This window comes from Propithecus coquereli, unplaced genomic scaffold (genome assembly GCF_000956105.1).
Source record: "Propithecus coquereli isolate 6110/MARCELLA unplaced genomic scaffold, Pcoq_1.0 Scaffold314, whole genome shotgun sequence".
NCBI classification, from domain to species: Eukaryota; Metazoa; Chordata; class Mammalia; order Primates; family Indriidae; genus Propithecus; species Propithecus coquereli.
In genome coordinates this window covers 3,173,447-3,190,351 of record NW_012148775.1, presented here as the reverse complement: position 1 = coordinate 3,190,351, position 16,905 = coordinate 3,173,447, and the positions used below count along the sequence as shown (strand labels likewise).

General features: G+C 45.6%; 1 protein-coding gene across 1 annotated transcript in view; it reads left to right on the top strand.

The window, feature by feature from the left end:
* Positions 1-16,905, top strand: part of SVOP (SV2 related protein homolog (rat)) — a 63,327-nt gene that overhangs the window by 14,213 nt on the left and 32,209 nt on the right. The window contains exons 2-6 of the mRNA XM_012650222.1: positions 753-913; positions 3,964-4,049; positions 5,146-5,244; positions 10,110-10,181; positions 16,532-16,656. Coding sequence (XP_012505676.1) covers positions 753-913; positions 3,964-4,049; positions 5,146-5,244; positions 10,110-10,181; positions 16,532-16,656 — 543 coding nt within the window. The remainder of the gene's footprint in view (positions 1-752; positions 914-3,963; positions 4,050-5,145; positions 5,245-10,109; positions 10,182-16,531; positions 16,657-16,905) is intronic.

Genomic DNA, 16,905 nt, shown 5'->3' with positions numbered 1-16,905 from the left:
TATGGTTGGAAGGACCACATTGCATGAGAGTGGGATCCATGGGGTCTCACACTCAAATGCCTACAGGGCCAGACAAATGGGGCAAAGTGCCAAGTGGGAGGAACACAAAGTGTAAGGATAAGTAGCAAAAGACCCTAAGGCTGGAGATAATTTGGAGAAGAAGAGACGGTGGTCAACTGCGGAGTGTATATCCCATCTAAAAGAGGCCCCATCGTTCAGATCTCACCACAATTCCCATGCAGGAATATGGGCCCTAGATGGCCAGATATTCTACTCTTTCAAGAGGCACTGGGATTCTGGCTTTTTATGTGAATTCTTCCAATTTTAAAATTTTGGCATCCACTTTAAAATTTTTTAAAAAAATATGTATGGGCAAATGTTTGTGGGCTTAATGTGACCTTTAGATGACCAACTTGTTAATGAGTCTAAATTCTGAAACAATGTACTTCCAAACAGTATTTAGGTCCAGAACAGAGATATCCTCATTCGCATAGTCTATCATGTGAATAGGGCACCCTGGAATTGTGTAGTGCCCAACCTGCCCAACCTTACATGGCAGTCCTGATATATAATTCTTTAAGTTGTCATTCCCCCACCGACCCCAGTCCAACTCAACAGAAATGTCAACCCCCATCCATCAACCCTCCAAACCATGACAAAAGTCTTTCACCTGTCTTAGGTGCTAGAGATGTGCAGCAAGGCCATCGAGGGGAAGTTCCACCCATCTTGACCAGATTTGCTCTGTTCTCTAGGGTGGTGAAATTCCGTCGCACAGGCGAGAGTGCAAGGTCAGAGGACGACACGGCTTCAGGAGAGCATGAGGTCCAGATTGAAGGGGTCCGCACGGGCCTAGAGGCCGTTGAACTGGACGATGGGGCAGCTGTGCCCAAGGAATTTGCCAATCCCACTGACGGTGAGGGGGCCCTGCAATTGGGGCATCAGCCCAGGACACGGTCAGGGGCTCTGAGGCTCCAAGGTTGCCTCCCCCGTGGGTGACCTCAGAGGGTTCTTGTGAAGGGGCAGTCAGGAGGGCCTGGAGGGCCCAGGGGTGCTGCTGGAAGTGTGGGCTGGGCTTACACGGCTTACTTCAGCAGGCAAGATTACATCACAGTCCCTGCCAGTGAGCACCATCGCTTAACACTTGGCTGAGGATGGCAGCAACAATCGTGATGATGATGACGACAAGGGTGGTGATGATGATGATGGTGATGATGGTGGTGATGATGATGGTGATGATGATGGTGGTGATGATGGTGATAGTTGTGATGGTGATGATGGTGATTATGATAATGGTGATGGGGATGGTAATGAAGATGATGATGATGACAGTGATGATGATGGTGGTGATGATGGTGATGAAGGTGACGGTGATGGTGATGATGATGGCAATGAAGGTGATGGTGATGATGGTGGTGATGATGATAGTGATGATGATGGTGATGGTGATGATGATGACGGTGATGATGGTGGTGATGACGATGACAATGGTATGGGAGCAGCTGGCATTGGCTGAGGATCTACTCTGTGCCAGGCACTGTTGTAAGGGCTTTACATGTTTTACCCATTTAATTCTCACGATATCTCCAATTGGACCTAGCATCATCTCTCCCATTTTGTAGATGAGGAAACTGAAGCACAGAAGGGTTAAGTATCTTGCTTGGGGTTAGGAGTTAGCCAAGCTGGATTTAAATCCAAGCAATCTGGCCCCAGAGCCCACATCTTACCCATGACCTTGTGCTGCCTCTGAGTAGAGCTGGTCAAATCAGGGACCTGAGGTGGTGCTGTGGGACCTGGTCTCTGACTTTTGTCACCACCTGATGCTGATGGATGAAAAGATACCATGCGTTCCTGAAAGGTCCCAGACTCCCAATAGAAAAGAGGAACAATGACTTGAACCCAAAGCCTGTTGTTGGCAGATTTACAGAGGCAATGACTGGGTGGCAAGGGGGAGACAGTGGTTCGGGCGAGGCTTTACTCTCAGGCTGATCTGGGCTCAACTCCCAGCTCTACACAGTGCCAGGTGTGTAGCACAGGGAGAGTCCATGTCCTCTTCTGTAAAGTGGGGTGAACACTAGGCCTTACCTGATAGGGTTGTGATGGGGATTGAATGAAATCATGCACATCTAGCTCTCAGCACAGTGCCTGGCACACAGTGAGTACTCAATAACTGCGCCGTAATATTGTTATGACTGTTGTTATTATTTTATTATTTTTTATTTTTATTTATTTATTTATTTTTGAGATAGAGTCTTGCTCTGTTGCCCAGGCTAGAGTGCCATGGCATCAGCCTAGCTCACAGCAGCCTGAAACTCCTGGGCTCAAACGATCCTCCTGCCTCAGCCTCCTGAGTTAGCAGGGACTACAGGCGCGCACCACCACCCCCGGCTAATTTTTTGTTTCTATTTTTAGTTGGCTAGCTAATTTTTTCTATTTTTAGTAGAGATGGGGTCTCGCTCTTGCTCAGGCTGGTCTTGAACTCCTGCCCTCAAGCTATCCTCCAGCCTCAGCCTCCCAGAGTGCTAGGATTACAGGTGTGAGCCATCGCGCTCGGGCCATTGTTATTTTTTGATGATATTTTTGCTGGAGGAAACCACAACCTGCTAGTGTGATAACATCAGCTCACACTTCCGGAGAAAATTATGATTGACATGTGAGGCCCATGGTTGAAAGAAAGAAAGATGACAACTCTTAGCAGAGACTGATGAGATGTGCAGAGGCTGGGAAGGGCCACCCAGCATCTTCACTCAGTATTTTTATTTTTTAATTAACTTTTTATTTTGGAATCATTTTACATTTACAGAAAAATTGCACAGGTGATACAGAGAGTTCCCATATATCCTTCACCCAGCCTCCCCTAATGTTAGCATCTTACCTAACCACGATATTAATACATTTGTCAACACTAAGAAATTGACACGTACACTATTAGCTAAACTCTAGACTGCATTCAGATTTCATCAGTTGTCTCATTCATGCTGTTCCAGGCTATGATCCACCATACCACATTGAGGTTGGTCTTTTAGTATTTTTCAAAACACTTATTAGCTTATAAATTATATCCGTAATTTTTTCTGAGCATAAAAATGATGCCTGTTTATTTAGAAAGCATTCAGACATTATAGAAATGTCCAGAGTAAGAAGGTGAGTGTTGTTCTGAAAGACGGCCCTGTTGATGGTTTCTAAGACATCCACTCAGTCTTCCTCCCTTACTTAATTTTATCACAAAGACCGCTCTTCCAGTACATACCTCTCCACAACTTGCCTTTTTTACATAAGAATATAGCATGCACATCTTTCTATCCAAGTGCAGATGGAATTCTGCTTTTAAAAAGTATTTATTTTTTCCTGGCTGTGGAAGTAATAAATTGTAAAAGGAAGAAATTAAAAGTCTCGTGTGATTTCTCCCTTCCTCCCTCCAAAGACAACAAAAATAAAACTATAATTCAAAGCCTTGTATATATTCTATGGATATACACACATATACACATATGCATACATTTCCTTTTATTTTATTTTATTTTAATATTTTTTCCTGAAATGAGAAGGAAGCATACATTTCCAAGAGTAGAAGCTTACTAAATATTTTGTTGTCCATCTTCTGTTTTAAAAAAATAATTAACAATATATTATGTGCATCTTTCTATCTATATCTGCACATTCTTTTAAACAGTTGGGTCATACTTCTTAGTGTGATACTTAATAATTTTAATGTATTATATATATCATAGTTTATTTAACCAACCTCCTGTTGATAGACATTTGGGCTTTTCCAGTTTTCCCTGTTGTAGACAATGTCACAATGGCAAGATGTCTCCACACTGGAATATTTTTCTAGGATAAACTCTAGCCCAGTAGCATGTGCTGCCTTTAAAAGCTTGGCTGGGGACCGCCCCAGACACCCTCACGTTAGGATAGCTGCAAGGTGCACTGATTCCTTCCTTCCCTCCCCTTTCTTCTTCCCAGACACTTTCATGGTGGAAGATGCGGTGGAAGCCATCGGGTTTGGAAAATTTCAGTGGAAGCTGTCTGTTCTCACTGGCTTGGCTTGGGCAAGTATTTTGGGGGGACAGTGGCCTTATATGTAGTCTCCAAGAAACCCCCATGCTGCTTAACTGGGTTTCCACCGTCTACAAGGAAGGACACAGTTTCTTCTGCACGGAGCCTCTGTTTGAATTGCAATCATCAAAACGTATGCGGGGTGGTGATAGTGCAGGTCTGTGCTTGGAGGGAGTTGGGTGTGGTTGGTGATTGCCCTCTAGGAGGAGTTGAAGCTGCTAGCTAATGAGGTGGTTCTCAACCCTTTGTGCTCAGGGTTACTATGAGCTCGTGATGTCAGCTGCGGAGCTCTCCCTAGAAAAACATGCCCAGATTAAAAATCTACCTTCTGCTTCAAGGCACTCACAAGCTCTCTTTAGAATCCTCTTAAATAGCTACGGCACACAGAATAGCTGAACCTCTAACACAGCTGAAATCGATTTTTGTGAATGGTGTGAGACAGCCATCTAACCACACACGATTCCAAATGCATCGCCCATTTCCCCACCTCATATTCCCCGCTAGTTTGGAAAGCCACCTTGATCACACACCGCATTCCCACGGCCACACGGGTCTGCTTCTGGACTCTCACCTCCGTCCTGTTGTTCTGTGTGTCTGGTCCCCTAAATGTGCCCCGATGCTTCACTGCTGCGGCTTCCTACTGTGTTTTCATACATTAAAAGGTCACGCTTGTTAAAATACTGACAATTCTACATGAACAAATACGCTATAAACCAAAGACAAACTAGTCTTTCCTGGCACTAAAGAGAAAAGATCATTGTCTCTCTACTGCTATAAAACTGTTTTTTTTTCTTAGATTTTAGAAATTTCATGTTTTCCTGTTTCATTTAGGGAGTGCCCATATTTTTTAAAAACACACACATACGCAAAGCATGTAACGCGTCTATTTGTCAATTCCTGCGTGGTCACACATGGTTTTGCCTACTAGGGCTTGGAGTATGTTTTGATGTGTGGTGGGGCACTCAGCAGGTGGTAGAAGAGGGGTGTGCTACCCTCTCTCTCTCTCTCTGGGGTCGTGGACTTGGCCGCCCACCCCCGGCACTGGGCAGGCGGCATCCTGGCCTCACGGTGTCTCCTTTCTCTCTGCAGATGGCCGATGCCATGGAGATGATGATCCTGAGCATCCTGGCACCGCAGCTGCACTGCGAGTGGCGGCTTCCCAGCTGGCAGGTTGCATTGCTGACCTCGGTAGGCGGCCCAGCGGCTCTTTCCTATTGCATACCGTCCTGGTCCCCCTGAGTGTCCCACGGGATGTCCCCCTTTCTCCTGCTGCCGAGGGCTCGGCAGAAAAGAATTAAGCCCTTGATGGAGACACCGTGTCCTTAACTTCCGTTATTCCCCTCCCACCTCACATAGTCTGGCAGGTTTGCTGCCAACTCCACCCCAGCCAGGGGTCCAACTACTTGGCAGGGGGCGGGGGGTCCCAGATTTCCTGTTCAGTTGCTGGGAACTTGAAACCCACCTGTACATATCACTTCAACCTTATAAGCCTCACTTTTCTTGACTGCAAACAGGAGATACTAATCCCCCTTCTCCTCCCAGGGTGATTTGAGAATTAGAAACAACACAGTGCCTGACATGTAGTAGGTGTTCAATAAATGGTAGGTAGCTGTTGCTCCCTGGAATTAAGGCTTGAAGGAGACTGTGGCAGAGCCCTCGATTTCTGTCAGGGGGAGAGCAGCAGCAGCCTTCTAAAAGACAGAGGGGAATGGCCAGTCCAGACAAGAGGATAATAATAATGATAATCACAAAAGCTAATATTTATTGAGCACATACGTACACAGGCCTTTACGTACATGGTATGTAATATATGCATAACATACACTGTGCTCTTTAATCCTTGCAACCCTATGAGCTAGGTACTATTTGTGAACTAAAATAAGATCTTAAGCACCCTCCTTAGCTGTCTGAATGGAGTCCCTCTTGGCCAAGGGGACCCCAGGAATACCCTAAAGCTGAGTTGCTGGCCATGAGAAGGGAGGTCAGACAGGCCTCGTCATACACCCTCCCTTCTTGGAGCTATCCTTTGTAACTCATTACCCGGCTTAAGGCTATGCAAGACAAAGCTTAAACCACACCTGCAAGTCATCGCTTTACTTAACAGATCACTTGAGTCTGGGTGTATGTCTGGCAGCTTGTCTCTGATTAACAGATTTCCTTAACTTAAAACATTCCAAGTCTTTAGACAAAGCTTCATGTCTTTAACCAATTACAAATCAAAGAATCTGTAAACCCACCTATAACCTGTCATTCCCCATTCGAGATGTCCTGCCTTTTTGGGCCAAACCAATGTACGCCTTCCATGTATTGATTCATGACTTTATGTGTGATTCCTGTCTCCCTGGAAGGTACAAACCCAAACGTGGTGAGACCGCTTGCTCAAGGCTTCTTGGGCGTGGCTTTCTGGGCCACGGTCACACATATTCAGCTCAGAATAAACCTCTTTAAATTATTTCACAGAGTTTGGGTTCTTTTCCGTTGACATATTATTAGTTGAGGAAAATGAGGCACAGAGAGATTATTAAGTCACTCACTCAAGGTCACAAACCTATCTGGTGGCAGAGAAATGGCCGACAAGGGATGCCTCCCAGAATGCTGGGGTTTTAAATAGATGACCGTTCTACAATGGCCTGTGTGCCTTCCACAACAAAGGTCTGGTCTGATATTAACAATAAAGTCATGCAGCTCAGTGGGAGGGACTTCCTAGCACGTACACCCATGTTTTCGTGGTTTAGTCACCTCCTGGAAGCATGACCTTGAGTGTAGCACTTTATGGCTCCAGTTTATGGCCTGCAAAACGGAGATATAATGCCTGTTTTTCTGCGGTTGGGCAACAAAATACATACGGTGCCCAGCGCAGGACTGGGGTTGAGTATTATATTCCCCATTCTCACTCATATCTCTTAGACTGTCACTGCAGGCCTGTGTTTTTGCAATGCAGGGCCTTTCTGGTCTCTTGTCACTGGTTCCTAACAATCACAATTTATTGAGTACTTAGTGTATGCCATCTGTGCTAAGAATTGTGTATATAATGCCTCTTTTAACCCTCTCAGCCCTATGCAAGAGGTGCTATTATTACTCCAGTTTTACAGACAAGGAATCTAAGATTGACGGAGGTGCAATGACCTGCACCCAACCTTGCTAGGCCCGTAGGAGACAGAGTCAGAAGTGAAATCCAGGCCTGGCAGGCCCAGAGCCCCTGCTCCCAGCCACTTCCCCTGGGCTACGTCCTTGTGGTGTGAAGTTTGGACTCGTGGGCTAAGTAGAGCCGTGAAGTCCTAGGGCCAAGTTTTCTGGGAGAAAGTTAGAGAACAGTAGAAGTTGCTCTATCTGCATCAAGTACGCAAGGAGAATACAGCAGGCGCATCATTGTTGCCACAGGAAATACTATGGGAGATTACCGTAACTACTGTGATATAGAACAAGTGCCCTGCGATGCCTGAATCTTTCCCTTGGGGGAAAACAGGTGTTTTTCAGGGATACTCAACTCTCTCAGATGCAAGGATACCACTTAGCGCGTGACTAAGGCAACACTTTACCCCAAGATATCTTCAAACATCTTTGTTCTAGGTTAATCTAGAAAAGAATTGAGTACAACCTATGTAGCATCCAGGACCTCACATGTTTTTTAATTGACCTAAAATTTTTTTAAAAATCATAGGTTGCTGAGTACATCATTCCCAGTGTATTGAAGTATAAAAACTTAAGCGAAATTGTCATATCACTTTTTAAAATGCGTCTAATAACATTGAAATACTTATCTGATACCCAACATCATCTGTTTAAAAATAACATGAATAAGCGCTTCAGAAGAATTTGGAAATTTTGCATTGTCTTGTTTTCTTGGAACTGGTATTTCTATTCCATTTCTCTGTATAATTTTATCTTAATGTAATGTTTTCTTATGCTTGAAAGTATCACATTCATCGCCCCATCCTAATTCTCTGTGACAAAGCATATAAGTTTTATTTTTTTATTTTTATTTTTATTTTTTTATTTCAGCATATTATGGGAGTACAGATGTTTAGGTTACGTATGTTGCCCTTGCCACCCTCCTGCCCACCCAAGTCCGAGTTTCAAGTGTGTCCATCCCTCGGATGGTGCACATCGCACTCTTTGTGTATGCAAATACCCGTCCCCTCCTCCCCCTCCCCGCTCCCCTCTGCCGGACAACCAATAGATGTTATTCTTATATGTGCACTTATATGTTGATCGGTTAATACCAATCTGATGGTGAGTACATGTGGTGCTTGTTTTTTCATTCTTGGGATACTTCAAGTTTTAAATTATTGTTTTTAATTTTCTGAGATGAGAAGGCTCTAAGTACTAAAATTTTTCTCCTGCACTGAGTTATTATTATAATTGTTATAATTATAATTTTATTCTATCATAATAATGTAATTATTAATATTTATTATGTATCGTTATTGTTATAATTTATTATTAGTAGTAGTACACAATAGACCAAAACAAGATTTAATTAATTTTGATAAGTCATTGTTAAACATAAGTAAATTTTTATTGGGAATATACCCCTTAATGAGTGGTATGGAATGTTTCCCAAATATTTTGCATATTCCTCAATGATTACTTATTCCTAAAGTAAGACAAGGTTCAGCACCAATTCTATTCCTGCGTGTCATATTTTACTGAATGGATATGAATATGAAAAGCTTTGCTCACATCAAAAAAGTTTTGAGGAACTGAAGGAGATTTTTTATAACAATAAATTAATGCCTATTTATTTATTTAGAGACAGGGTGTCACTTTGTTGCCCGGGGTAGAGTGCAGTGGCATCATCATAGCTCACTGCAACCTCAAACTCCTGGGCTCAGCCTCCCAAGTAGCTGGGACTACAGACGTGCGACACCACACCCAGCTAATTTTTCTATATTTAGTAGAGATGGGGTCTCGCTCTTGCTCAGGCTGCTCTCGAACTCCTGACCTCAAGCGATCCTCCTGCCTCAGTCTCCCAGAGTGCAGGGATTATGGGTGTGAGCCACCGCGCCCGGCTACCATTTGATTTTTTAAAACAATTTCCAAGTTATATGCCAAAGAGCCCTCAGCTATCGCTTATGGAAAATCATTTTTAGTGATCTAATTTGCCGACAGCTTGATTAGGTTCTCCTTCAATTCCTTTGAAAAGCGTAATACAATAATAATAATAATATTGGAAACTAAATGACTTGCAAAAGGATTTATGTGACGTTGGTGTCCCTTTTGAGGCACCCTGGATGGTTTACATCGAAAAGCAATGTGCTTTGAGGTGCCTTGGTGTAGTGAGAGATGGGGCAGGGAACAGGGTGGCCCCCTAGCTTGTTCTCAGGAAAGAGTTTGTAGGGACGTCGAGGACTTGGAAACTAATTCCTTTAAAATGATCCATGTCTGCTTCTTCCTGGGAACACCTCTGTGTATCTCCCGCTGCCCTAGGACGTGCCAGGAGGAATACTTTTGGGGGTCAGACAAAACTGAGGCCATTCCTTCCTCCCTCTGGGCCTCAGTTGCCTTATCTGTAAAATGGGTCTAATGATAGCACCATGTTGTAGGTACGATGTGTGTATTAAGCATTTAGCGTGGCGTCTGGCACCTGGTGAGGAAGAGCATGGTGATGAGGTTGCAGTTAGCCTGCCTGGGTTTAAGCCTTGGCTCTCCCCTCTCCTTTCAGGGATCCTGAGTCGGCTTCTTGACCTTTCTGAGCCTCAGCGCCCCACGTGTTCAGTGGGTATGATGGATCAAACCCCATCTGCTGCGAATCTGAGAATTAACAATGTAACAACGGCTTGGCCCGGCCCACAGGGAGCATTCAGCTCCCATCCCAACCTCCTGTCTGCCTGTTTTCCATACCTTCCAAACTCTGCCTTGCAACCCTTGATATTTGCTCAGCATTAGGGCAAGACATTTCTTTGGTATGGTGTGAAACTGGTAAAAGGCTCTCCATGCATGTTGGCTCAGTATTATTATTTAGGGTGCGACATCACAGGTTCGGTGTGTCGTTTCCTTTCTCCGCGGTGCTCCGTGCCTCCGTCTAACAGAAGCTGTCTTTCCACCCACAGGTGGTCTTCGTAGGCATGATGTCCAGCTCCACGCTCTGGGGAAACATCTCAGACCAGTACGGCAGGAAAACAGTAAGGCAACCTCTTCCGAGCGCGTGTCCCCCGGGTTCTCTCTGTGATGTAAACCTGGCAACGGGCAGGCCCAGCGAGGAGCTATGTTCAAGTGCAGTCAGAGGACATTGTGCTAATGCTGCTGTGGACTCTTCTCAGATCACGCGTTCCTAGTGGGACCCAAGCACGTATATTTCAGAATCTGGGCAATGCTCCTGGGGCCTATTCGTTTCCCCTAGACGCTAACCATTTCCTCACTGCCCCTGGCTGGGGCAGTCAAGGGATGGTAGATAAAGACATTGGCTCTCTTGCCTTGAAGTGGGTCATTTCTCAATCCCAGCAGGACTGAGCTCCGGTGCCCACTGTGGGGACCTGTTCGTGAGGGACACCCTGAATTATCAGCCTGCCCAGCCCAGTCTCACCAGTCTCTCCGCTACTGGGATCACTGCCCACATAAACTATTTGCACTAGCAGCCTTATTTTGGGGTCTGCTCTGGGGGGAGCCCAGACATGACATGAAATGGATTTGCAATCAAAAAGGAAGAAGGCAACTTACAGGTCTGAGCCCTGAAGGCGGGTGGACCTGGGTTCTGTCCCAACTTTGCCACTGCAGGCTGTGTGATCTTGGGCCAGTGAATGGATCTCTCTGAGCATCAGTTTCCTCATATATATCAAGAAGAAAATAACAGAACCTACACTGGAGGGTTAGTTGAGGTGATGGGCGTGAATGCCTTTGTACAGTGCCAGGCACGTGGTAGGCACAGGACACGTGTGAGCTGGAACTCCTAACTTCTAACGGGTTCCCAGGCAACTTCTAACATTGCCCCAGGCAATGCTGATGCTGCTAGTCTGGGGACCACGCTTTCAAAACTATTGGCTTACACTGACGAAAATCTACCCCTGGAGTTGGGAGTAGGCCACCTAAACAAACTTAGAATTCTGTTAGGAAGGAAGAAGTGAAATACGGATGTTGGGTCAGCAACAGGCAATCTCCACGTCGCGAGCCCTAGCGAGCCTGATTCATGCATTAGCTCATCCAGCCCCCTCACTAACCACTGAAGTAGGTACTATTGTCACCCTGACTGTACAGGAGAGGAAACCGAGGCACAGAGAGTGGGCACCTTTCCCAAGGCCACACGGTGTGTGTGTTCTTTCTAAGTCTAGATCTTTATTTTAACCGTGATACTAGGGGCTCGACTCTGTAGGTGCTCAATAAATATATATTGGCTGAATGAATGAATGAATGAATGTTTGAACAGTGCTGTGCAGGAAGTAGGCTCCAACTGCATCCTCTCTTACTGCTACTGGGCAGGAAACACAGGGCCAGCAGGCACCTGGCAGATGGTGATCGGTGAAACTGCCAAGAAGTGGCCATGGCAGGACCAGAGACAGCAGTGTGGGAAACTAAGTGCATCCATCGGTGCCCAGAGGGTCTTGCTGGGTGACAGGGATGGAGAGGGCAGTTGGAAAGGCCTCTCCAGGCCTCCCCAAAGAGAGTAAAAGCGGTTTCTTCTCCCCGTTAACCCCAGAGGGATTAGTCCGGTCTTTGGCCACCAGCTGCCTAGGCTCTGTCCCCATGCTCCCTCCCACCCTCTTCCTGTTTCTAGAGGCTGAGTCACGGCTTTGGAGATTTTCTGGTTGGAAGAATGAAGAAGAGTTTGAGAGCAGGAGAGAGGAAAGAAGGAAGGAAGAAAGGAAGAGAGGGAAGGAAGAAAAAGAAGTACCTTTTAAAATATAACAGGGCCGTTATTTTGGTGGAGCTGAGCAGTTAAAAGAACAATAAAACTGGCTCTCGGAGGCTGGACCTAATGTTAATCTTCAGGCCTTTAAAATAATCCAAGGGGGCCTGGCACGGTGGCTCACGCCTGTCACCCTAGCACTCTGGGAGGCCAAGGCGGGAGGATTGCTTGAGGTCAGGAGGTCGAGCCCAGCCTGAGCAAGAGTGAGACCCCATCTGTGTTAAAAACAGAAAAAATTAGCCAGGCGTCATGGCGCACGCCTCTAGTCCCAGCTATTTGGGAGGCTGAGGCAGGAGGATCGCCTGAGCCCAGGAGTTTGTGGTTGCAGTGAGCTATGATGACACCATTGCACTCTAGCCGGGGAGAGAGAGCGAGACTCTGTCTAAAATAATAATAATAATAATAATAATAATAATAATAATAATAAAGTGTCATTGTGAAAAACTGGGATTCTGAGGCCAGACTGCTTCGGTTCAAATGCTGGCTCTTCTGCCTATAGACTACATGACCTTGGGCAAGCTCCTCAACTTCCCTGTGCCTCAGTTTTCTCATCCGTAAATGGGATAACAATAGTCTCTCCCATAAAACTGTTATGAGGAGTAAATGGCCCTCACACATAAAGCTCTTGGCGCAGGGGAAGAGTTTCATAAATGTCCATTACTATTCGTGTGCTTTGCCAAGTTGTGGTGCCTGCGAATGGCAGTGCCGGCACGGAAATGCAGACGCGTCTGACTCCAGAGCCCACGTCCTCTACCTGAGAGACACAACCGAATTATCCCCTAGAGTTCGGTAGATCAGCTGGACATTCATCCATCCCAATTAGAAGCAGCTTGGAGGGGCTTCTCATAGAGCGTCCCACCAGTTCTTCCAACCAGCTTGGTAAATTCCACACCCAACGTGAAACTGGCATGACCAGAGGGAGGGGAGAGAAAGCGTCCCCAGATCCCAGAGCTTCCTCCTCCCCAGCACGCAATTCTGGCCCAGCCTCAGGGCGGATGGATCAGACTCTAATTTCAAATTTTCCCCAGAACTCCCGTGGGAACACTGGCAAGCCTTGGCAACCACAGAGCATCACCGTGATCTGCGTTGTCGCAGCTAGGAGGTTTCCGTGAGGGTGTCCGCCACGTGATTTTGCGGGGCCATCCCATACGGAGATAGGACTCAGTGAGCCACTTTGATTCCTCACAGAAGCCTGCGAGTTTGTGGCAGCCACAGATTTGTGAAGCAGAAATGAAAAGAATAACCTCTTTGCATAGCTGTGAGGCTCCAGGGCAGTGACGTGACAGTCATTTATCAAATGCAAATTAAAGTTCCATGAAGTCAGAGCCTCTGGCTGTCATGATCCCTACTGTGGCTCAGTGCCTTGCAAACAGCAGGTGCTCAATATATACATATTGCATGGATGAATGAATGAATGAAAAAATACATATCAGTACCTCTACTGCCAGGCACACAGCAGGTGATCAATACATACATATTGAACAAATGAAGGAATGAACAATATATATCAGTACCTCTAGTGCTGGGTACACAGCAGATATTCAACATAGGTTTGTTGAATAAATGAATGAGTGAATGAATATTGTATATCAGTGTCTGGCATACAGCAGGTGCTCAATACATGCTTACCGAATGAGTAATTGAATGAGCAAATGAATGGATGCATAATGTCTGTGCGTCTATCCCTGGAGCCTGGTACACAAGGGATTCTCAATTTGGAAGAAAGGAAGGAAGGGAGGGAGGGAGGAAGGAAGGGAGGGAGGAAGAAAGGAAGGGAGGGAGGAAGAAAGGAAGGAAGGAATGATGGGGGAAGGAAGGAAGGGAGGAAGGAAGGGAGGGAGGGGGAGGGAGGAAGGAAGGAAGGAAGGAGCTGTCATTCTATAAAGGGCAGAACAGATGTTAGGTACAACAACAACTGTAGTTGACGAAGCCCAAAGGCCCATGAGACATTTCTGCAGAGTCCCAGGGAAGCTCTCGGGTGGCACTTGCTGGCAGCACCCTGCCTTTGTAATGGCCATGACAATACTCACACATGGTTGCTGAGTCCTCATTTTCTGGGCAGCTGGAAAGCCCTGGCATCGGCAGACAAATGCAGAGGCAGATGCAACCTGTTGTGCCCAAACAGGACAGGTTAGCGTGCCTGTCTTTGCTGCCTGGCAAGGGGGAATGACACGGCTCCCCAGCAGCGCTGGAGGCAAGGGTAGCCCCATGCATTGGGCTCAGAGCCCTCTCCTCTCCTCTCCTCTTCTGCTCTGTTTTCCTTCTTCCCTTTTATTTACTCTGCTGCTAATCACATCTTCTGTTGGATCCAAGACTCCTTGGGTGCCAAGGAAGAAAATCTCTGCTAAATTAGCTTAAGCCAAAGGAAAGGAATTAAGTACCTGCGTGGCAGGTACCAATTTCACAGTCACGGGGTTAGGGGAGCAGAAATGTTGCTTTTTTATTATCGCTTCCTAGACTTCAGTAATTCCCGCTCCACCTATTCTCTTATGTACTTAATATCTTTCTGCATATTAATTTGCTTTTTAAAAATAACTTAAAAGCATTTTTCTTGGAAAAGAAAACTTTATAGAATCTTAAATGGAAGATCAGGAAGAACTGCTCTAAGTGGGAAATGTCTGCAAAAATAAGTAAATGCAAAGCAAACAAACAATATTATTAAATTCTAGCTGGTTATCGTTGTGCCACTGCCTTCTCTGTTAAAAAGAGAGATGAGTAGGTGTTTTTAAAAGGTTTTTGTTTTTGTTTTGAGACAGGGTCTCGCTCTATCGAGCCCAGGCTGGAGTGCAGTGGCCTGATCATAGTTCACTGCAGCCTTGAATTCCTGGGCTCAAGCGATCCTCCTGCCTCAGCCTCCAGAGTAGCTGGGACTACAGGCGTGCAACACTATGCCTGCCTAAATTTTGTTTTTGTTAGAGACAGGGTCTCACTACATTGCCCGGGCTGGTCTCGAACTCCTGGCCTCAAAGTGATCCTCCCACCTCAGCCTCCCAAAGTGCTGGGATTACAGGTGCGAGCCGCTGTGCCTGGCCTAAAAAAGATGTTAAAGACAGACTAGGACCTCATGGCTTAATCATAAAAATGAAGACTGAAATGAAAAAGAAATACCTTTTTTGTAAGAGATGCAAAATTATTTAAAATATTCTCTCTACCATCTAAAATCATTTTATGAAAGAGCTGAAATCATCTAGTAGGCCTCCAAATTTCCTCTCTAGTCTCTTTTAATTCAGTTTGAGGTTTTAAAGCTAAAATCAGTATGTGTCACACTTTCTCGCTGAAGTGTCCCAGTGGGGCAGGAGGGTGACCCTCAACCTTGGAGTTATCAGCCTCAGAGGGGTGTTGCAGAGAGACCTGCCCTAGACCTCACGCTGCAGGTTTAAAATTCACGTAAAATTTGCATTCTACTTCATCGTATGTTTGGTGTTGATTGTGATATAAAAATAGTATTGTAAATTACATTCACCTTTAATTTTTTCCAATCTCTAAGGGTAATTAACACTCCAGGAATATGCATTATGTCTGTTGTGAAGCATGTGACCCTCTGCGGTTGTCAACCCCATTGAACTCATGTCCCCTTTACTTTAAAAAATGTGAAATATTGCATCTAGATGACCAAAAAAAAAATGAAAAAGTCGCCAGGTGTGGTGGCTTGCACCTATAGTCCCAATTACTCAGGAGGCTGAGGCAAGAGGATCACTTGAGGCCATGAGTTCAAATTCAGCCTGGGCAACATAGCAAGACCCCATCTCTAAAAAAAAAAAAAGTGACAAATTTTAATAATGCCTTCTTAATTATCAGAAATAAATCTCAAAGATAAAAGAACCTGGTCCCTCTCATACTTTAAAAAAGAAATCAGTTCTAATGCCCTATGATATAAAGGAGAAATAAAAACAGGTCATTCATAAGATTTATTTTCAATATGCAAATGTTCGCATACAACCCTGTCTAGATGATAAGAGGAAGTAGCCAAGATATGCCCCTGATTACTAATGTTTGCATTGAACTGAATATTGTCAATGCTTTTTCTTTATATTTGACATCTCAAAATAAGGTTTAGATCAGTCTGTCCCTAGATAAGCCCTGTGAATGCAGACGGATAAATTGTCCCATCAGCGACACAAATACCACAGGTGGCATTGCCATTGGCAACATGGTTTCCTGAAACGAATAATTTTGTAAAGTTCCCGGTAAAACAAAGTAAATCTTCCTTTGATTTTACCTGCATCCCTGAAAAATTACGTGTATATTCAAAGTATGCCCCCAAATCCCGTTTCTATGTAAAAACAGAGAGAATGTGGAGGTATAGATCATCACAGAGTTTTGAGCTGCGTGACGGCTGGCAGGGCATCTGAGCTGGTGTGGGACGCAAGACCCGTCTACAAGTGTCTCCTGCAGTGTGGAAGATCTCACATCTCTGGGCTCGGATTGGCATTCAATGCCAATCACGGGGACAGCCAAGAATGTCCCGTGATTTTCCCATGCGCCTCCTAGGGGTTGCCACTACCCAGATAGAGAACCTCTGTCATCCCCTTGTCTGTGTGGGTTCCCGTGTAGCTTTCGATGTGGGGCGGGGGCCACGCCACCTGGAGGGGCTGAGAAGCCCTAACGGTTCAGTGTCTTCCTTCTCCGCAGGGGCTGAAGATCAGCGTGCTCTGGACTCTGTACTACGGCATCCTTAGCGCTTTCGCGCCTGTGTATAGCTGGATCCTGGTGCTTCGGGGCCTGGTCGGCTTCGGGATTGGAGGAGTCCCCCAGTCGTAAGTAAACACCCAGCTCTGGCCAGCCACAGCCAGGCAGCCACTCAACTATGTCTGTTCACGGGCTCGGGGGAATGCAAAGATGGCTACGCCAGAGCTTCTGGCATCAAGGAACTATGGTGTAGCAAGAGAGTAGTGTCATATCAGTATCGTAATGATTAACGACGATGATCGCCACCATCGCCACCACAATGGCTGGAAGGTGGTAAAAGGGAAATAACAATACAAATAATAGACCTAGCATCGATC